The 22,081-nt window shown below is 38.2% G+C and overlaps 1 protein-coding gene across 2 annotated transcripts; it reads left to right on the top strand.

The window, feature by feature from the left end:
• Positions 1-1,682: 1,682 nt before the first annotated feature.
• mtmr14 (myotubularin related protein 14) lies at positions 1,683-21,972 on the top strand. 2 transcript variants are annotated; one of them, XM_060868038.1, is made up of 19 exons: positions 1,684-2,468; positions 4,485-4,633; positions 7,098-7,206; positions 8,800-8,875; positions 9,287-9,347; positions 10,159-10,281; positions 10,612-10,685; positions 10,833-10,903; positions 11,130-11,204; positions 13,579-13,645; positions 13,790-13,875; positions 14,107-14,183; positions 15,202-15,238; positions 15,342-15,412; positions 16,433-16,491; positions 16,671-16,785; positions 16,936-17,112; positions 18,693-18,851; positions 19,536-21,972. In XM_060868038.1, exons 1-19 carry the CDS (start codon positions 2,349-2,351, stop codon positions 19,714-19,716), a joined length of 1,887 nt encoding a protein of 628 aa, XP_060724021.1. In that variant the 5' UTR covers positions 1,684-2,348; the 3' UTR covers positions 19,717-21,972. The 2 variants fall into 2 exon arrangements, with proteins under 2 accessions (XP_060724022.1, XP_060724021.1); XM_060868039.1 differs by lacking the exon at positions 18,693-18,851 and having other exon boundaries at positions 1,683-2,468.
• The last annotated feature ends 109 nt before the right edge of the window (positions 21,973-22,081 follow it).

Here is a 22,081-nt window from a genome sequence, read left to right as displayed (position 1 = left end):
CGTGAAAGCAATTTGAAAGTTTTTCGAAAAGTCGTAAAGTCCCAGTTTGTATTTGTCTCAAACAAACAAAACGGCAAGAAACTTTTGATTGGACCACAGAATATCTGATCAGAAGGCAGACAATATTCACACCTGTATGTTTAAGCTCAGTACCATCTCCTCCACCATTACCCCTTAAAAACCCCTCAGATGTGCATGGATCACGTGAATGGACTACTCCAATATCAGAAATTTCGCTGAAAAGCGGCAACTTTTCAATTATGCTTACTTTTTTTTAAGTTCGTCTTTTATTCAGTAGGAATACATGAGCATTTGAACATATAGCATTTAAACACGTCACAATCCCACTTTTCGGTATGCTTCTTCAGAAAGGCTGAGGCCAGGCACCCTTGGTATGCATGTTAGCAGAGTGCAGTGGTGAAGGTAAAGATGGGAGGATCACTCAACCACCCTAGTCTTCAAAATGGGAGATAAAATAATCTGAGGGAAGGGACAGGTGCTAGGGTGAGGGACTGAGAGGTGGTTGCTGTACTGCGCACCAAAAGTAGTTTGTAGCTAACACGTAGACAATGTGGGAGTGACCCCTGAAACTAGTATCCACGGAATTCCAAATGACTCCAGACACAGCATCCTTGCATCGATAAAAGGAGATGAGGGAAGATGAGTCTGCTTTGGAGGACAGGTTACCTTAGCTCCAGTTTTTACGCAGTTTTTATAGCTGCAATGTGCACATGATGTCCAACATATGGTGGTCTGTCAATACAAAACGCTAACAAATTAAAGCTGTAGCCAATCAGCAACAAGAAACAGATACAGAATCAGAATACAGAATCAGCTTTATTCACCAAGTGTGCGCAGACACACAAGGAATTTATTGTGGTATTTCCGGTGCTCTTGATACATACATACATACATACATACATACATACATACATACATACATACATACATGTATACATACATACATACATACATACATACATACATACATACATGTATACATACATACATACATACATACATGTATACATACATACATGTATACATATCTGGCATGAGAACAGTAAACATTTAAATAGTACATTTACATATTTACATAGTTCTTGAGAAAGAGACAGTAATTAAAGATGGAGAATGAATTACAGAGCACAGGTAATAATCCCTGTATTAGCTGTTTAAGCCGGATAGGGCATGGGGGACAAAACTTTTTGTGCCTAGATGTTCTAGTACTCAGAGATCTGTAGCAGGTCAGGGTGAGAGCGGTCTGTAATGATGTTACCTGCCCGTTTCTTCACTCTAGAGTTGTACAAGTGCTGAAGGTTTGGCAGGTGTACAGGAAATATTACTGAAGATTAATAATGACTATTTCAGACCTTTGACAGTGCTGTGCCCTTGATCTTATTGGATCAATTTCAAAATGTAAATCAGTTTATCTAACGAATACAGTGACAATTCTTTATACATCCTACAAACAATAAATGGCACATTTTGTCCTTCTGTGAACTTGACTGACCATTAAAATATTTTATTTATTTATTTATTTATTTATTTATTTATTTATTTATTTATTTATTTATTTTTACATATATGTAATCCATATCGTTAAATGAATTTTATTTTATTGCTGGGCCTTTAGTATGGGCAAGGGTATTTAATTGATAGCATGACGTCACTAGGAGGAAGTGACGATCACGTGAGCGCGTCAGTTTCCTGTTTACTACTCTCTGCTTTTCCATGTCAGCTACTAGGATTGCAACACTCCGGATTTTACTGTAGGAGTCTGAAATCACTCTGCGGTTGTGTTTTTGGCACCAGGGACAATTTGACCATGATTAACTATTATGAATAACCTCGCAACATGTAGTTTTTCGGCAGAAAAATGAAGATGTGACACTGAAGACCGTGACTAGGCCGGAAGTCCGCTGGGTTTTCTAAGAGACATGAAACTGATCAGTGGACAAGAAGCGTCGTGTTTACGGAAAGTAAATGGACAAATCTGACAGCCTGCTAGCTTTGCTTTTGCCGGACTGTATACGTGTCGTGTAAAGGTTTGAACTGATTAACCAGGTTGTGTTGTTCCGTGTGTTTGTATTTGTTGCCTGTCACTGAGAGTAAGCAGTTAACTAGCTGTCGCTCGGCTAGTTAACAGACCAGTAGTGTAGAGGAGGGTTCAGCTCGCCGGTACACTGAACTCTCGACGTCTCCCCGGCTCCGGCCCCCTGAAGCGGGCGGTGAGGAAGAAGCTGGCAGGGAGGGGATGGCCTGGAGGCGGCTCCCGGCCTCACGGAACGGCGCTGTTTGAGGGAGGCCGAGTCCGCATCGAGCACGAAGCGACGGCCCGAGCAGCGATGTTGGCCACCGGCAGTCTGAGTGCTGCTGGGACAACAGTGCGGAAGAGCGAGGAAATTGCAGATCTGATCGACCTGTTCTCCAAGACCCAGTACAGAGCGAAGGAGGTTACACCACGGGTAAGACAAGGATGTATAACCATTTATGCAGCCTGTAGATGACACTTAATACAACATTTACACACTCAGAACTGAGCATAAAGATATTATACAGTCTGTAGAACACACACACACACACACAGGCCTGTAGATGACACGTAATACAACATTTACACACTCAGAACTGAGCATAAAGATATTATACAGTCTGTAGAACACACACACACACAGGCCTGTAGATGACACTTAATACAACATTTACACACTCAGAACTGAGCATAAAGATATTATACAGTCTGTAGAACACACACACACAGGCCTGTAGATGACACGTAATACAACATTTACACACTCAGAACTGAGCATAAAGATATTATACAGTCTGTAGAACACACACACACACACACAGGCCTGTAGATGACACTTAATACAACATTTACACACTCAGAACTGAGCATAAAGATATTATACAGTCTGTAGAACACACACACAGGCCTGTAGATGACACTTAATACAACATTTACACACTCACAACCGAGCATAAAGATTTTATACAGTCTGTAGAACACACGAACACACCCACACCCACCCACACACACACACACACACACGCACACACACGCCTGTAGATGACACTTAATACCAAGCACAAAGTCTACATATAGTCTACATATGGCACACTTAATACCAGGCCTAAATATGTATACAGTCAGTAAATACCACCTGATATACCGTTTAGACATTTGATACCATCAGTCACAAGTGTTTTCCCACATGTATTGATAATCACATGACACATGGTTAGCAACAAGTAAACATTTTCTTGGGTTAGAAAAAGAAAAGGTAATCATGTGGCCACTTTCCATCTCTGACAGGGACATTGTGCTATTACCAACCTCACACAGACAAAAGTTTTGTTTACAGTGTGTTACTAAGCAACTAGAACCTTAGGCCTCCCATGATTGTCATTTTAGCTGTCAATTATTTCATTTAATAGTCATTTAGTTAAGATTAATGTATTTTCTGTTGATTTTATTCCTAATTTTTAATATAAGCATAACTCTTAAAAACAAAGAACAACAAAACATTGAGCTGTTTTTTCTAATTGACTTTTAGACTGTTTAAAAAATGCAATAATGTAAATAATAAATGTAATGCTAATTAACGGGCCATAGCACACTACCGAAATAATAATATAACGTTTTCTGTAAGTTACAAAGTCATGGTTTCTACATTCCGGTACTGTATTTGACCTTAGGGAATTAGGGAATTGTCCAACTAGATTTGTAAAGTTTGTCGCGACAAACTTTGATGTTGGCTTTGACGATGCAAGTATTTGCAAAGGCTGGTGCTTTTTGGAGGCGAGTGGACATAAGGGTCAGTGTTACTTTTGCAAGTAATCAGAAAGCTAGGGTGCCAAAACATTTGGTGGTAAGTGGGGACGAGCATGTGACGTCACCAGAATACCCGTGAGGAAGTTCCCTTCATTGTTCTGAGTGTTTTGATATGTCACATGTCCATGTTGTAAAAAGTTTTTTGATTTTGCATATTTTGGGGCGGGGCTGCAGCACAACCAAAAGGCCAGTCGGTACACCAATTTAAAACTTTGTTCAGAGTATCACCCTAAAGGAGCTGGCCAAGTTTGTCGTAGATAGTTCGAAAGCTTGTCGAGTTATAAACCTCCAAAGTTTATAATGGGAGTCTATGGGAAAAAAGGCCACTTTGAGACCCGGTACCGGAAGTACCGGTACTCGGTTCGCTTATAAAAGTAATAGCAACAAACTTCAGACCAGGGTCTACAACATATCCGAATTTGGTTCATGTGGCTCGAAAGCCCTAGGAGGAGATACTCTTGATATATTTTTGTCTAAGCTTAAATAGGAAAACAGAATGTTGGCTTCTACAAAGCCAACATAATTAATCGTGCCAGATCTGTCCTCTTTCTGTCTCAATAATATGATTCAGAAATTTTAAGTGGAAATTGTAATGTGAATGCTATACAATATACGTATGACATGACACTGTTGCTGTTCACAGGTGGAGAGAATAGAGAAGCGATGCCTGGAACTGTTTGGCCGTGACTACAAGTACTGTGTGATCCAGAACAGCAATGGCGAGGTGTGCGGTCACTACCCTCGCCAAATTGTTTACTTGGAGTACGAATGCACTGAGCCCAATAAAGAAAGGTAACAAAGCTTCAGGCTCTCCTATTTAATGAGTACCCATTATACAATGATGGCTGTAATAGTTACTTAATCCTAGTTTGTTTTATTTATGTTTTCCAGATATTTCAGGATATGATGGAAATGACACATATGTATGATAGATATTAAAAATAATAGACTGTTTTATTTAACGCGATTCCATGTTACGTTGTTATAAGCACCATTTCTGTATTTAGGAGTACTGTTGATTTTGTTGCTGATGGTTGGTTATGGTTGTATGCTTGGATATGTGTGTGTGGGGAAAATGGTGCGAGTGCAAAGCGCTTATCTGACTGGAGCTGTACCATAAATTTGCATGAGCTGACTTGTTGGCTGGGGTTTGTTGTTGGCTTCTTGACAAATACGTAGAATGTTACCAGCTGGCAACCAAACTCATAGCTTAATTAACATCCATACTTATTGGAAAGAATTGCGTTTTACAAGTCCTGTCTGGTTCCTCTCTCTCTCACTCTTGCGCTTGCTTTCATTCTCATTCCATCTCCCTGATGAGTTCTGTATGTTGCCACTGTTCTCTCAATTCACTTAACAGCCATTCAATTTAAGTAGCTATTTTGTCCTGACTATATAGAGTAAATGTTGACAAAGCATTGGTAAGACTATAAGAATGCTAACATAAAGGACAGAAAATGCCAATAATACAAATATTACAATAGTAATAAATAAGTAATTATGACAAATGAAATAACATTAGAAATAGCAGTACTGCTGCTAATAATATTAACACAAGCCATAGTATAACAGTGAATAAAAGCAGCACCAAATAACGATAATAGTTGTCACTATGGCAGTAGTTTTGAGAGTACAAAGAGAGGCAGACACAGCAGGACTAGTCATTAATAAGAATTAAGATAATGAGAATGATCTAATAATAATAACAATAACCGAAGGCATTTCTGGGTGGATTTGTCAGTCTCTCTCTTTCAACCCCAAGCTCTATATCTCTGACAAAGTGTTTTGCTTTCTCAGCATGGCTTAATAAATATACCATCATTGTTGAAATGGGATGAAATGTGCTTTTCAGTAAGCCCAAGCACAGAGCCATAGTATTACCTGTGGTAAGGTAACACTTTTTCAGAATGACCAGGGCTTTCTAGCTTTTTAATGTATTGTTGCTGCATATAATACTGCTGTCCTGTCAAAAGCAATAGATACTGCTGCTTGGGAAACTATATCGCTATTAGTGCAGTGTTAAAGTGCTGGATTTGTATTGCCAGGGCTTGTGGCTCTGAACAAATTACATTTTCATAACTCTAGGTGAAAGCCACAGTACACCTTCAGTAACATTTGGTTTTAGATGTCACCAAGGACTGGCTGTTAGTCATTGGACTCTATCATTTCACAACAGTGGTATACAGTATCGCTAAACAAATACATGTAATGGAACCTTTTACTTGTTACTTAGGTCAAATTTGAACTGATTCTCTGACATTTTCTGAGCTGAAAATCTCTAAAGAAACAGGTATTTTTAAAATAAAAATAAATACTCTTCAGGAGCAGTTTACGTGCACACATATTTGTTCACATTTAACTGTTCAGTTGTTTTAATTCAGATACAGATTTTTTGGACCAGTGTGTTGATGCACACAAGGAATTTTGTTCCAGCTGTTGGTGACTCTCAAAAGTACATGAAAATGCTGTCAAAACTAGATTTATATCAGACTTTAGGGAATGGAAAAATCCCATATCCTAACTAATGTATGCATTGATTAATCTTGTATTTCCCGCTAATTAACATTAGTTAGCACAGTTTTATACAATGGCCCGACCAGCTATATGTTGTAATGGATCAGCCATCCTAGTTTAACTAATTGAATGGACATTTTCACAAGATAACATGAAGTAAACAAACCAAAAACATACCTGTCAAGTCAGTACCTTTTAAGACTTTTATGTGTAACTAAGTTTAGAATAAGTTTTAACTCATCCAAGTTAACTAGGAGCAATGAAGAAATGAGAACGTTAGCTAAATAACATTAGTCATATGTAATTCTCCCCTAAAGCAATCACACAGTAAGGTTTCAGATTTATGGTAGAAATCAAATTTTAAACATTGTTGCTTGGAAATTATTAATATTGTGTAAGTAACGGCATTACATTATCGAACATAGGGGAAACTTTTATCATCATCATGAGCCATTATGCAAAGACTGAGGACCAAAGGTAGTGAAATTGCTGTGTTTTGCGCACTAATTTCTTACTAAGAACTTTTGAGGACCTACTTAAAAAGGTTGCCGGCTGTTGACTGCTTTGTTGTGTTGTTGGCTTGGCTGCTGGCCAGGTGTTGCTTGTGCACATGGTCACTGAGCTCAGTCTAAGTGCAATATATGTTCTTGACAGGTTTCCTTCTCTGTATAACTAATGTTTTTGATACGAAGATACACAGTCACAAAACAAACCTTCATCTAATCTCCCTTCTCTTCTCTAGTTTTGAGAGTACAGTGCAGATCAACAAGTTGCAGGATCTGGTGAACCGCAGTAAGATGGCTCGTTGTAGGGGGAGATTCGTCTGTCCAGTCATCCTCTACAATGGCAAGGTACAGCAAACTGTTACTAAAAGGAAATGCTCCTAAAAAGGAAAAAGACTAGCTATAATATAGATACAGATGAGGCCAAAATTATTAGCCCCCCAGGAATTTTTAAACATTTTCCTAAAGATCTTTCCAATGTTTGCAGCATTTATAAAACTTGATATAATCAAACATTCACCAGTGCTATTTAGTAGCTTTTGGTACATCTTGGAATATAAAATACATTTTTAGGCTTTCTTTATATCGCATCCTAACAACACCTGAACGAACAATCAGCATAAAAGGACTCCAAGGAACAGGGCACTTGAACACATTATTGGGAGAGACTACTTTTACTCACCATGCCAAAGACAAAGGAAATCAGTCTTGAGCTCAGAAAGAAGAAGTGGAGGCTCATGATAAGGGGAAGGCTATACTGCCATTTTCAAGCGTTTAACAGTGTCTAGAACCGCTGTATGTTGCATCATTGCCAAGTACAAGGAGACAAATTCTGTAAGAAACAAACCTGGGCTTGGTCGTAAGCGCAAGATTTCAAGAACTCTGGAGAGGAAAATAGTCAGAGATGTCAGCAAGATGCCCCGGACATCTGCCAAGGTGATTGTTGCTGATCTGGCCTCTTCTGGAGTTGATGTTTCAAGGAACACAGTTGTGAGGGCTGTTCATCGTGTTGGGCTTCAGGGTAATCGTCCTAGAAGAACCCCTTTACTCAAACAGCGGCACATCACAGCCAGACTGAGGTTTGCCTGTGAACATTTGAAAGGTAAAGATGAGTTTTGGGAGTCTGTGCTTTGGTCTGATGAGACTAAACTGGAACTGTTTGGGCACATGGATGTTGCTTATGTTTGGTGAAGAAAGGGTGAGGCCTTCAACCCCAAGAACACAGTTCCCACAGTTAAACATGGTGGTGGGAGCATCATGCTGTGGGGCTGTTTTGCAGATTCAGGCACAGGGAACCTTGTTCGGGTGCATGGCATCATGAAAAAAGCATTTACCCAAAGCATACATCAAAATTGGTCCAACAGTTCCTGAAGGATACCAAAACCAAGGTCCTGGAGTGGCCTGCACAGAGCCCAGACCTCAATCCTATTGAGAATCTGTGGTGAGTGCTCAAAGTGAATGTCCATGCTTGGAAACGGCGTAATTTGGACTAGCTGGTGCAATTTGCAATGGAAGAATTGGCTAAAATCCCTCAGGAGACCTGTGCCAACCTAGTAAAGAACTGCTCTAAGAGGTTGTTGTCATTTGTGGCTTAAAAAGGGTACATTATTGACTATTAATGACCAGGGGGCTAATAATTTTGGATGTTTCATTTTTGCCCTTTCTTGTTTCAACTCACTATTTCAATTAAATATCCTAATCAAACTTAGTGGACATTTTGTCTTTGTTATTTTGGAAACAAATACACTATAAAACACTTGTTGTTAATGGTCATTTCCATGGAGAAATCAAGAGTTTTGTCTAATTTCATAAAGGGGGCTAATAATTTTGGCCTCAACTGTATAATTAATTGGTGTTGGCTGAGCAAACACTAAGGTAGATGTTGTCTTTTGTACTCAATCGAGCTGTTGAGTGGAAATGTATATTTGGGCTCTGTTGTAGCATGTGTGCCGGTCGTCCACGCTGGCAGGTTGGGGGGAATTATATGGACGCACTGGCTACAACTACATCTTCTCAGGTATAGTATCTCTATACCAGTCTTCTCTGTGACTCCTGAGGAGTAGGATCCTTTTCATTTCTCACATCTTCCAGCTGCCTACTCTTTGCATTTATCTAGTATGTTCCTTTCCTTATCTTAAAAGAATAATAATTAAAATGTGTATAATCTAAAAGGTTTTAATCCAAATCTTTCATAGGGGTCTGGTTTTATTGGGTTAATGTGAAGTGTATGTGGGAGTTGAAAGCAGTCTAGAAATGAATCAGTCATTGAAAGAATTGTTAAAAATTGTTTAAATGGTTCCATTATCATGTTGGTTGGACATCACATGATGCTCTGTTCTGTGAACAGCACTGTGTTGGGGAACTGAAAATTCTGTGCAAAGTCACAAGATGACTACTCATGTGTATGTTCCATGCTATTTTTCCACAGGGGGCTCTGATGACACATGGACAGAATCTGAAGAAGTCCCAGAGGATGATTCTGCTGTCCGGTAGGAGCACTGAACCAACCATTTCTTCATTATGTGAAGAAGATTTTAATCTACTAAAAGGGTGAAAAGAAAGAAGATTCGGTTCCCCAATTTAGTCACAACTATTTAAAGTAAAGGAAATTATTGTTAGTGTACTTGAGCTTTTTCTGTATTCATATTTTTATTAACATAAGTGAAAGGAGAAGTGTGTGAGATTTTTTTTAATAACCCTTTCTGACTTGCACATGGAATTGAACCTTGCACTGAAAACAGTGACTTCCTCTTCCTACAAACTGACCCCCTTCCCTTTACCAAGATTACCCTTTATCACCCCCCAACACACACACACACACACACACACACACACACACACACAAACACACACTCAGAGTAAAAGCTACTAGAGGTCAAAGTTATAAATATATTTTGGTTGCCACTATAAGCATAAAAAGAACGAGTGAATAACTGAATAATTTGATGTTTCAAATTCAAAAGACAAATTTATTTCTCATATACAGTATAACATAGTGAATTTATTTTTTATGACCGCCCTCGATATAAAATAACTACACTAAGGCAAAAATGGCACCTGTTAGGTACAAATTATGAAGTAGTAAATATATAGTGTGTGTGTATGTATAACTAAATATGGTAGAGTGATGTGTGTGAATATGAAAATGACAGCGTTTCCCCTTTGGACTTGTTCTCTGCTGTGACTTATTAATTTTTTTGGGGAATCGTTTTACCAAATATTTGATTTGTTTTAACCCTTTGTCTTCTGCACATCAGGGTTCACGTTTGCTTAATGGCTATTAATGGTATCTACATACAGGAATGGAGACTCACAGCTGTTTGATAAAGTGAGGGGTTCCGACATTAAGCTGCTGAAGTATCTATCTGTAAGCTACATCTGTGACCTCATGGTGGAGAATAAGAAGGTCAAGTTTGGCCTCAAGTAAGTACAGGTCTAAATGGCTTCTTATCTGTACACTACATCTGTGACCCCACATTGTTTCTCACACACACACACACACACACACACACACACACACCCGCACACACACACACACACACACAGAGGGAGAAACCTGATGACTCATTTCATGTCATTTCAGCTCTTTTTATGATTAGACATTAAAGTGGAAGACGCGTATGACTGAGTGTCTGTTTCATTGACAAACACAATGATCACTGTTTATTTTTTATTTAAAGAGAACATATTAATGTAACAAACTGACCAGGTTTCTTTTATTACACTTTTTTCCCCTGTGTTTTTTGCGTGCAGTGTCACTTCCTCTGAGAAGGTAGACAAGGCCCAGCGTTATGCAGACTTCACCTTGCTCTCTGTGCCTTACCCAGGTACATGCTGTCTCTGACTTCACATGAATTTATGACACTGTTTAGAATTCAAATAAAACCGTGTGTATAGCCGTGGTAACCAGGTTTCATAGAAATATTTTCAGATCTTGGTGAAAAATGCTTGTCTGTATTCTGAATTGGTTCCAGGGTGTGAGTTCTTTAAGGACTACAAAGAAAGAGACTACACAGCAGAGGGGCTGGTTTTTAACTGGAATCAGGTAGAGTATGTCCTCTAGGAATTTAATTTATATGAAATATTTATATGCATATTTTGTGCACTTCAGGCAGTAAACCCTAACAGTAATGAGTAAGCTGAGTTGCATTTTTACATAATTACCGAGCAGCAGATGGAAAAGTGCTGTCCTGCTGAGGATGATTTATAGTTTTGTACTTTCAATTAGCAGTACCATATTTATTTGCACTTTTTTATTTTTTGGTTGCCAGGACTATGTGGATGCTCCCTTGACAATCCCTGCATGCTTTACAAAGAACCTGAACATTGACTGGAGCGAATATCAGGTAAGCACACACTTACTGTAGTAATACCGTTCTTAATTCATTAGGTGCCACAATTATAATGCATTCACGACTAGTTTCTTTGCATTACCAACACCCACAGCTTTTTAATTTTTTTATTTTAAACTTACTGCCATCTGCTGGAAGATTATGAATCTGTTGGCACTAATTGATATCTGAGCTATTGCCGCTTATTTCATGTGTTTGCAGAGAGCCTTTGAGGTTTAAATTATAGCATGCAAATTTAAAGACACAAGACCAAGAAATTCAGCTAACATCACATAATAAAGTTTGCTTCGTAAATTGCTTTGACTTAAAATGGTGGTAATTTTGTAATATTAAAGAGTTGTGGATATTTGGTTACCCACAGGCACTGGGGAAAGGGAGCAGTTAATCAAATATTATTTTCCACTGCAGTTAAACGTTGTTTTTTACTTTTTTGTTTAACAGGTTTAATAATAAGAGAAGTATTGAAACACTATACTATGCACTATACGTCAGCTTTTCAATAATATACAATATCACAAAATGTTATACCCTATATCGCTGCAGTAGCACAGCATGCACTGGTGTCTGTAAAAATGTTCTTTATTTTATTTATTTATTTTTTTTATAAAATCTTTTTGTTTAGCATGATAAACATTATTAATGCTGAACAGCACAGCAAAACAATAGGTCAGCGGGACACTTGTGCCCCTTTTCCACCAAAAAGAACCGAGTGCTGGTTCAGAGCTAGCACTGGTGCTGGTTCAGAGTTGGTTCCACTGGCGAACCTTCTAAGAACCGGTTTGCCTTTCCACCGGCTAAAGAGCGTCACAGAGCCGAGTCTGACGTCACTGTATACGTGTCACGTGTCCCAGCAACGTTAGCGCAGCAGCGGCAAATACAAACACATCAACAATGGCGGATGTTGCTTTACTGTTAATGCTCATGGCTTTGTGAACTTACATTAACACCCAAACGGAGCGAATCCAACGTGTACGTGCAGCTCCATGTAATCTGTAAAAACGGAGGTTGTAACCGAGAAAGTACATAACGTTGTTTTTCATTAACACAGAAAAAAGTTAGCCTTAGCATGTAGCTACTTACTATCATGTGTGCTTAAAGTAAAAGTGTATTAAACATTAGTATACTTAAGGTACATTATCAAATGCGCTAACAGTAGCCCCGCCCACAGCCCCTGACACAAGCGGTTCTTAAGTCTAGACCAGCAACGTTTTGGTGCTACTTAAGAACCACTTTTCCTGGTTCAGAGCCGGTGCTTTGGCGGTCGAAACAGAAAGAACTGGTTCTAAATTAGGCTCTGGCTCCGAACCAGCACTCGAACTGCCTCGGTGGAAAAGGGGCATTGGAGAACAGGACTGGTACATTTAGATGCATTCAGTGAATCTTCTTTTATGTGTAACCAAAGAAAGGCAGGATTGAGACAGATAGATACGTGAGTATTGGAGCATAGAGAATTGAGGACCTTGGTGCTGAGACTATATGAAGTGATTACAGCTTTAAAAACTGAGCCAGCACTGCCTTTCTAAACCCATGAATAAAAAGACAGAACGATTGCTAGGTTAAAGAATGAAAAGCATATTCATCCTGCCTTCCATTCTTTTTATCATTCGACAGTCTAAAATCATGTGCAGAAGTAAGAGCAATGTGGGGATACAAGATACAAAAGCGCTGACAACTTCTCAGCTTTATGTAAATGAGACACAGATAATGCAGCGTGGCTGCCAGATGTATTTTATATAGATTAATAGATCTCTCCATCGGTTGTGCTTGTAGTCAGAGCACAGGTGAACTCTGACATCACTGGGTTGTAGATGGAAGAGATTGCTAGCACTGAAAGTGATTATAGCAGTAAGAAGCAACTATATTGGTTTAATCTGTTCATTTAATCTGTTAATTTAGCACTAGGGCTTTTAGCTTTTTTCTTTATGGACATATAAAACATTTATTTGTTCTGTAATGTGGTGATAAAATAGTAAATCATAGAGAGAGTTTGTTCTTGTTAGCACTTTTGTTTTGTTAGCCAGTTTTTATGCTGTTTAGCTTGCTGACAAATAGGGTGCGAGAGTTTTTATGTACTTTATGCATTTAAACACTTGGTTTTTATGTTTTAACGTTTTAATGGAGTTTGTAATATATAGTATCAAACAAAATCACTTCAGCAAAATAAAGCATTTTTGCCTGCAACATTCACAAAAAAACCCTGGATAGTCTGATGGTTATTTTTATTTATTCTGTCCTGAATGTTAGGTTTTTAAATCAATTTTGTATTAAATTACTATTTCATGGAATTACAAGGTACCAAATTTAACTCACCTGTTGATACACCGCAGACACGCTGTGAATAGTGTTAAGATTTCTCTTCTGTTCTCAGTCATGGGACCTGGTGCAACAGACGCAGAATTATCTGAAGCTGCTTCTGCACATCATCAACAGTGATGGTATTCAAATATAAACATTCACTTTATCTTCACCGTATCTTCTGTTACTGTGCACATGCCGTCTGAGCAGGATTCGAAAGTACATGTTTCAAACAAATACTATTTCACTAAATGTGTGTGTGTGTTTGTGTGTGTGTGTTGCAGATGAAAGTGGTTTGTTGGTGCACTGTATATCAGGGTGGGACAGAACACCACTCTTTGTGTCACTGCTCAGACTCTCACTGTGGGCTGTGAGTATTTATTTCTTAACTTCTCTCTTTCTTGTTCTTCTTTTATTTTGCTCTCTTCCTTTGTCTGTCATGCTACTCTCTCTCTTTGTGTGGGTAGTGAGTATTTAACTTTTTATCTGTTTATTTGCACCATTCTGCTATTTTGGTGTTGTGTTATAGTTATAGTTTTATTATTATCTGTCAGTTTCAAGGAAATGTGACAGAGTGATTATTCTTGTGTACCATACACAGGATGGTGCTGTTCATGCAAGTCTGGAGCCAGATGAGATACTGTATTTGACCATCGCTTATGACTGGTTTCTGTTTGGGTGAGACCCCTGTTCATGCTTCCTCATTTGGAAAATGTGATGATGATGATGATGATGATGATAATAGGCATATGTAAACATTAGCTGAAGTGAAGTTCTAGATATTTTGTAAGGAAAATTGTGCAAGCCTTGTAAACTAGTGAAATTCTCCTTACCTGGAGAATTTTGTGTGTTTAAGTAAAAAAAACAAACAAAAAAAAAAAACGCTAAATAACATGGTGGCCGTTTGTGGTAGGGGATGTGGTAGCCTTGTGGGTAAGGTGTTGGACCACTAATCGGAAGGCTGTGAGTTCAAATCTCACCACTCCACCGAGCTGCCACGGCTGGGCCCCTTGTAAAGGCCCATAACCCCTTAATGGCTCAGTTGAATATTTAAAAAAAAAAAAAAAGATGAATTGTAAGTTGCTCTGAATAAGGGTGTCTGCTGTAATGCTGTAAATGTAATATTGTATTATGATTTTTTTCAACCATTTTCTAGTGTAATTTAGTGAAAGGCCATAAAATGAACTGAGTTTGAGTTAAGCTCTACTTGGTTCTTAGTCTTTGTCTGATGTGTAGGATTTCGTTTGAACTAATTTAAACGTATCCAATAATAGGGGATGGACGGGCCGTCTGACCACAGCACAGTAACTACAGACACTGAGCTCAGACAAGAATTCATAAAGACTCAGAAAAAATTTACAATCAAAGGAAAGAACAAATTCTTTGTAAATAACTTAAAACTTGTGTTAGAGAGAAGAGATCTTTTAAAATCATGCTTCAAGAACAGAGACTCTATTAAGTGATTTTATTTATTTATTTATTTATTTATTTATTTATTTATTTTATTCTTCTTACTATTATTATAAATATCCAACAGTTGCACTTGTACTGTGCTTCATTGTGAACTGGCCGTGCTTGACATATTGATTCAAGACAAATGTCATCACATGCTGTTAATATACTGTGTTTTTTGAAAATAAAAATCAATTTCATAATTAATTAAGTCAACATTACCGCTGTGTTTATTTCTCTGCAGTCACATGCTGCCTGATCGTCTCTCTAAAGGAGAGGAAGTAAGTCTGAACATATGATAACATCATTACGCTTCTTTTTAGTCTCATTCATGACTTTGTAGTCTTATTGATATGATTCACAGTTTCTTTGTTTTTCTGGCAGATTTTCTTTTTTTGCTTCAATTTTTTGAAGCACATCGTGTCTGAGAATTTCTCAGTCATAAGGAAGCCGAGGTGAGTTTTTAACACTTTACTATGGTTTACTTTTTTGTTGTTGTTGAGGTGTTTTTATTCACCGTCTTTGTCAGTTTTACTAGCGCTGTGTTTTAGTATCCAAAAAAGCAATGACTCATTTTTTTGCATGTTAATGTACTCTGTGTTAATGTGCTGTTCTGTGTTTATAGCCTAGCAGATAATGGCTGTCATTGTTAAAGCTGCATATGTTTAAATCTGATTGCATTACAAACCTACACATGCGTTCTAACACCAGTGGAAATCTGGCTCACCTGTATTTATAAATTGGATTCAATCTGACCTTTTTTGTTTAGATATAAAAGCATTACTTTGAATTTTCATAACTATCTGCAGGTTAAATTTCCTATTTGATTATTACCTTTAAGTAGTTTAAGACAAATGGAGAAAGAAACTCTCCTCTATGGAAACAACATAAACAACTTCTTTATTTACAGCAAACAATTTTAAACCCTGCTTTACCGGAATCTTCTTTTCCCCTCTCCATTCTTCCTTCCTTAAGTTCTACCTGAGATCTTGGTCTGTAATGCTGATTGTTTTTGTTTTTATTGATTAAGAATTGCAACAATTGCATAAATTACAGCTTGCTTTACTGAATGTGACTGAGGGATAAGGGTAAGGAGAGCTCATTGTGTGTTGTGTGCATATGACAATACTGGGATGGATCTTGTGTCCATGCAGCTGAAGCCAATTCATTATCCGAGCTCAAATCATGCTTGTTTTGATGTCAGATGATGAACGCTGTGTGGATCAAATGCAGATCTGTTTGTACATCATTCTGCACACTCGTATCTACTTTTCTATAAAAAACTGGATGGATAAAACAGAGTCTTCTTTGTGTTAGTCACTCTCTCTCTCTCTCTCTCTCTCTCGCTCTCGCTCTCTTGCTCTCGCTCTCTCTCTCTCGCTCTCTCTCTCTCTCTCTCTTTCTCTCTCTCTCTCTCTCTCTCTCTTTCTCTCCTTCTCCCCCTCATGCTCGCTCTCTCTCACACAATCTTATAGGAGGAAAAACTCTCAGTTCAAAGACACTGATTTCACAGTGGACGACCTCTGCCAGTTGCGTACGTCTAATTCTTTCCTTCCAGCCACAATTCCTAGTAGAATTTTTGTACTTTTTTTTCATTAACAAGATGCTTACCCATTTTAATGGAGAATATATGCATGGATAAAAACCTTGGCAGGAAAGTACACTGAGCTGTTGAATTACTTATTACATTTCCTTTTGTTTGCTTTCTCTCAGAATCCAGAGACAGGGGTAGTATGACCAGTTTGAGTAGCGATTTCTCTTTGATCACTGAGGATACAGCTGCTCCCTCCAGTCTGTCCGCTGAGCCTGTGGACCTTCTCTCTAGCGGGTATAATTGAACAAACAAATGATTTTCTTTCATTTTTTGAATAGCACTTTTACTTAAAACTTCTAGTTTATGGACCAAAGCTTCTAGATGTTGCTCTGCTTGTTTTTAAGCTTTAAATGCTTAATACTTATTTGCGTTTGCCTTTCTCAGAAGAAAAGCTATGACCTCGTCTCCTCAGACCGTGCTTTGGAACCGCTCAGTCCCAATTGAGGAGCGACTACCTCATCCACTTACAGAGGGCAGAACCTCAAGCTCCTCGTCCTCCAACCAATCAGAGCATGGCTATATCCGTACAGGGAGCAGCCCATTGGCTGTGCCGGGGAGAAGGTGAGTGACTATGTCTGAATACAATGAAGTGTTAACTGTATATAATATGTTATGTTAAAAACATATTATGTTAAAAATTATGTTAAAAAAAACTTTTTTTTATTATTTCGTGCTTGTTTTATTGATGTGAGTTAGATGTATGCAATAGTACAATACAGGGTATCCTAAAAGTCTCTGTACATTGGGGAAATAAACACTGTTTTAACAAAATGCAACATGTTTTTTGTAAACACACACCGATTCATCCCTCCCGAATCTGGCAGCAGTGTTGTGTGTGATGTGCTTGTCATGTTTCCTGTTAAAGTCCATTGCAACCTTGATGTATGGAGACTTTTGGTACATCTTGTAGTGTTTTTCATACTGTACAACAGCTGCCTCAAGTGAAATACATTTTGAGCAATATTGATATTTTCTTCTTCTTCCATGCTTTTCCAGTGCTACTTAACTTTCAAATTCTAATCTGATCTGGCTTGGCAGATGTAGCTGATATAATCTTTTAAACAACAATCACTGTAAAGACTGCTCTTAGCCAGCAGAGGCCTCCACAACCTCAGGGGTTTGTGACAGTTACATGGTTGTGGTGTTGTAAGAGAAAACTGAAATTGACAGGTGGCTTTGACTGTCTATATAAAAACAGAAAAAGAAACCTGGGTGCTGGGGCAAATAAACTGGTCAGTGGACTGGTCAGCATAGTGAGAGGGGGAGTAGAGTAGTTGGTTAGTTAATGTACAAGTTACCTTTTCAAATATTGATCAGGAACTTGACACATTTCAAGCAGAATTTTTTCTTGCTAAACACATGGTAATTAGATTGGCATAGTTGCACAGATTTGCTTCCTCACAACTTCTGGGTCCTGGTTTCAATTGTGGGTTTGGCTTATTGTCTGTGTGGAGTTCATGTTATTCCCATGTCCATGTGGGTTTCCTCTGGTTCCCTTACACATCCCAGAAACATGCTACATGGGGTAAATTAGCCTTACATAGTTGTGTGTGTGTGTGTGTGTGTGTGTGTGTGTGTGTGAATGTGTACGTGCATGAGATGCATTGTGATGCACTGTTGTTGCATCAAGGATGTATTTGCCTTGACAAATCATTTGACTTTTGACAAATTATGGAAAAATCATTTAACTGAGGAATGAAAAAATGGTGTTAATTGTTTGACAGTAAAAGATTAAATAAAGACCGACTGTATGACTGAATAGATTGCTTATACTGTACGTTGTGTTTTTTGTCTCTTAAACAATGATTACTCAAATAATGTACAGATGGATTTCTCTGTATGACAGACTTCTGACTTAGCTACTGGCTACAATTTGGAGCCCTTTCACTCTTCACATTGCCCTGCTAGTGCTACAGCCCTCATTTCCATCCCTTGCATCCATTCATCCTTTTTTTTTTTTTTTTTTACTTCCCCTTATCTCTCTAATTATGTCTCTCTGTTCCATCTTTGATCCATCTGCTGCAATTTAGCCCTTATCTTACTCTCTTTCTTGTTTTGATGTTCCTTAGCAATCATGTGGGAATGACGTAACTGCGAGTGAGGCTTTTCTGTGTGTCTGTTCCTTTCTCTCTCTCTTTAAGGTCCATGGTGGAGTATGCTCGCTCGGGCTCTTCTGTCTCTACAGAGTATGGTAGCTGGCAGATTGTCTCAGGCTGTGGGAGCATCCACGATGCGGCTCCTCTCCCTTTGGAGTCACCCCTTCCCTTCAGCTTCCAAGATGAGGGGCCCAGCGGCCGCATGTGAGTCTCACATGCTTCCTCTGTCCTATCCCAATCTCTTTCTTTTGACCATTCCTTTGATTTCCCTTCCCATGCTTTTACTTTTCCTGTCCTACTGGCCTAGCAGCACAGGGTTGATTGAGTGAGAGGGCTGCTGCAACAACTGACTTGTGTTACCTTTTGTGTATGTGGTTACGGGTGGTTTGATTCTTTAGTTTTCCAGCATTAGGTAGGTTAATAATGTTTATGAGATTGAAATTGTGTAACTAATGTGTAAAGTAAAATGTCAAAGACTTGTCGGAAAGACTTTGTCCAAAATAAAGGGCCTTTGGAATGGTGTAATGAGGAAAGACCTGAACAAGCAGTTTCTCTCTTCATCCCTGCTATACTTTCTGCTCAATCAGGCAGACAAATCGAATGTATCTTCTCAACAGCATGTAGAGTGTGCAAATAACATCCAGTCCTCTCTCCACACAGTAAATTGTAGTGAGGACCATGATGTTTAAGAGGCGCTTCCAGTTATTTGTTAATTACCAAATGCAATTTAACTTCTGTTACCACATCATTAACAGCTCTAATAAAACTCCCATGATGGCAATGAGTTTATAATGGAAAAGCAAACACTGCAGTTGTTCTCTCCCTTTAATTCACTTTTAAATTATGGTGCATCTCTCACTCTTTGGTTCTCCGCTCATTCCTCTTTAGGTGTACATTTGGATCTGAGAGGCAGGCTCGGCTGGAGGCAGTAAGGGAGTTGTTCCTGGCGGCTTACAGCTCTACAGTAGGATTGAAATCTTCCTTTCCAAGTCCATCTGGAGCCATCTCTGGTCTGCTGGAGCAGTTTGCTCGTGGTGTTGGCCTCCGAGGCACCAACGCTATTGTCTGAACTCAGCTTCCTCTTCTGTTCTGTCCTCTTCTCCTCGGTTATTTCTGACTCTCCATCTTGTGTTTAGTAGCAATGAATCACCAAAAGAATGGTTCCTATTCTTACTGGTCTCCTTAGTCATTTTCATATCTTAGCCCTCCATATAAAAGTCCCTCCAATATCAGTGTTCCAAAAAAAAGCACCATGTTGTTCCTGTGTCATTACACAAGGTTTCCAAATAGATCTGGAAAAAAACGAGCTGTTTTTTCTGTTCATTTTTCATTACCCCTTTTTTCCTTTACTCTGTACACACCATTCCACCAGGACTTAAAAGTGCCAAACTTAAACCTTGGGGCTACCTTTTATTTCTTTATTTGTTTTTAATTGTTTTTACACATTGAATTTGACTGTTGAGGCACGTCTAGTAAATTTCTACGTTTTTTTTTTTTTTTTTTTTTTTTTTTTTTTTTTTTTTTTTTAAACCTCCCTCATATTTTCTGCTTTGATGTATATTACGTTTATATTGAATAGCATTATGAATGAGAGCCTAAAAACAACAAAGGGAAAAGGCTTCTTTGAGCTCTTCCTATTGCTGTAGCTGTATTGCTGCTATTCAAATATGCAGTAATGAACAAGTTCTTAAAATATAATTTCTAAGTGGACCTCAAAGGCTGTGCTTCTTTTCGGCCATTCAGCCTATGGACTTTTTTTTTTTTTTGTAAATTGTCTTTGAGTTTAATGAGTTTTATGCTTATTTATGATGTCTTAAGATTCATTTAAACACTTGGATACATAAAGCATTATAATATGATGTGTAAGTAACAAGTAAAAACTGCAGCATGTATGAATCTGGGCAGAGGGTTGGCTGTTTTCCTTCAAGGAGATAAAGGTTTTATCATTTAATATAACAGTGCAGTTTTCAGGTTCACCAATTAAGCTATTTTAACAGCACAGTTTCTCATTTGTGTATGTTAAATGATGCTCTTACTTCTGGTTCTATAACAGCGTGTGTTCAGTTACACTTCTGAAGGAGGCCCACTGTATGGTCACATAAGTTTTGGTGCATCTGTCAAAATAATCTATAATGTTTGACATTTATGTATTTGCCTCATGCTGACTGTTTATTAATTCAGAACTGCTACTGGTTATAATCAAAACATTCAATCCACTGAATCTCCAAATCCATCTGCAGTGAAATGATTACAGTGAATGTTTAGAATTAACAAATGCTTTCTTTCATGTCATCCGTCATACCTCTTAGCTACTTTGTGACCATACCTGGCGGTGAAGTGTAATCACCACACCTTATCTACCATGTCATCAGTTTCAGCTATCAATGCTGTTTTTACAAGAGATTTTGGTTATGTAAAGTGTTGCTATGATGCTTGGTGGTGACTGGGTATGAAATTAGAAAGTTGAATATGAAATTAAGGCAACACTTAAAAATTAGCATGTAACACTAGGGATTTATGTTCTTAATGCCAAATGGTTTTGATGGCTTTTTTACCTCAGGACCACCATGATGTTGTGCCTTTTTTTCTCTTAATATTGGGCTAAATTTGAGATCATTTCTACCTGGAAATTATGGGATGGATCTTTTCAATTTTAAAAATTAATTTTCTTTTCTGGGAGTCTTCAGTCTAGATACGTTTGAATACATTTTGAAATGGACACGTTGCAAACCTGCCAATGGTTTTGGTTTGTAAGAGAGATTCTGTTTTTGTCCTCGTGCTATTCCGTCAAACTGTAACTACATGACACAGACACAGAACTTTGGAATGATCAATGTAAGTGCTTTAGATTCACTAATCGATATGTCTGTTTGGTTGCTTACACAGGTCGACCCACATCAGATGAAACTTGTTTCATAGATTCCACATAAATATTTGTCGGGCTCGTAAAACATCTGTCATTAAAACTTTGAAACACTGAAATAGCAGTCAGGCGCCTTGCATGTTTGTTTTTTTTCATTGATTATTTTCCCCCTCACACGATCCAGAGATTTCAGAATTAATTTTTTCACAGGAAAAGGCCAGTGGGGTAACATTTGAATTTGGAAATTTTACTTAATTATTTTGTCTTTTCTTTAACCATGTTTTTATGAAATTTTCATTTGTACCCTTTCTGCCCTTTTTAGAGAGCGGTGCATTGTTTGCCTTTGTACAGTCTTTTTGTTTGTTTTAATTATAGTGATTCCTTAATGTCTCATTACAATTGCCGAGGAGATATGGGACAGATGCTCTTCCAGTGAAAATAAAAGAAGAAATTAAAAGAAAATCTGTTTTGTGTATTTTCTCTGTAACCCATGAAATTGCTGGGTCCTTCATCAAGACCCCTAACTTGCTCTCTGAAGTGATGTTCAGTAGTATCCTGTCTCACAGGGAGT

This window comes from Tachysurus vachellii, chromosome 4 (genome assembly GCF_030014155.1).
Source record: "Tachysurus vachellii isolate PV-2020 chromosome 4, HZAU_Pvac_v1, whole genome shotgun sequence".
In the NCBI taxonomy this organism is placed as follows: domain Eukaryota; kingdom Metazoa; phylum Chordata; class Actinopteri; order Siluriformes; family Bagridae; genus Tachysurus; species Tachysurus vachellii.
Note: the sequence above shows the minus strand (reverse complement) of the source record. Positions and strands in the feature narration are given on the sequence as shown.

Excerpts from the sequence above, each read along its gene's own strand:
- mtmr14 (XM_060868038.1), top strand. The coding sequence starts at position 2,349 with ATGTTGGCCACCGGCAGTCTGAGTGCTGCTGGGACAACAGTGCGGAAG. Across the intron at positions 15,413-16,432 it reads TCAGTCATAAGGAAGCCGAG|GAGGAAAAACTCTCAGTTCA; the intron begins GTGAGTTTTTAA and ends ACAATCTTATAG. Across the intron at positions 16,492-16,670 it reads GGACGACCTCTGCCAGTTGC|AATCCAGAGACAGGGGTAGT; the intron begins GTACGTCTAATT and ends GCTTTCTCTCAG.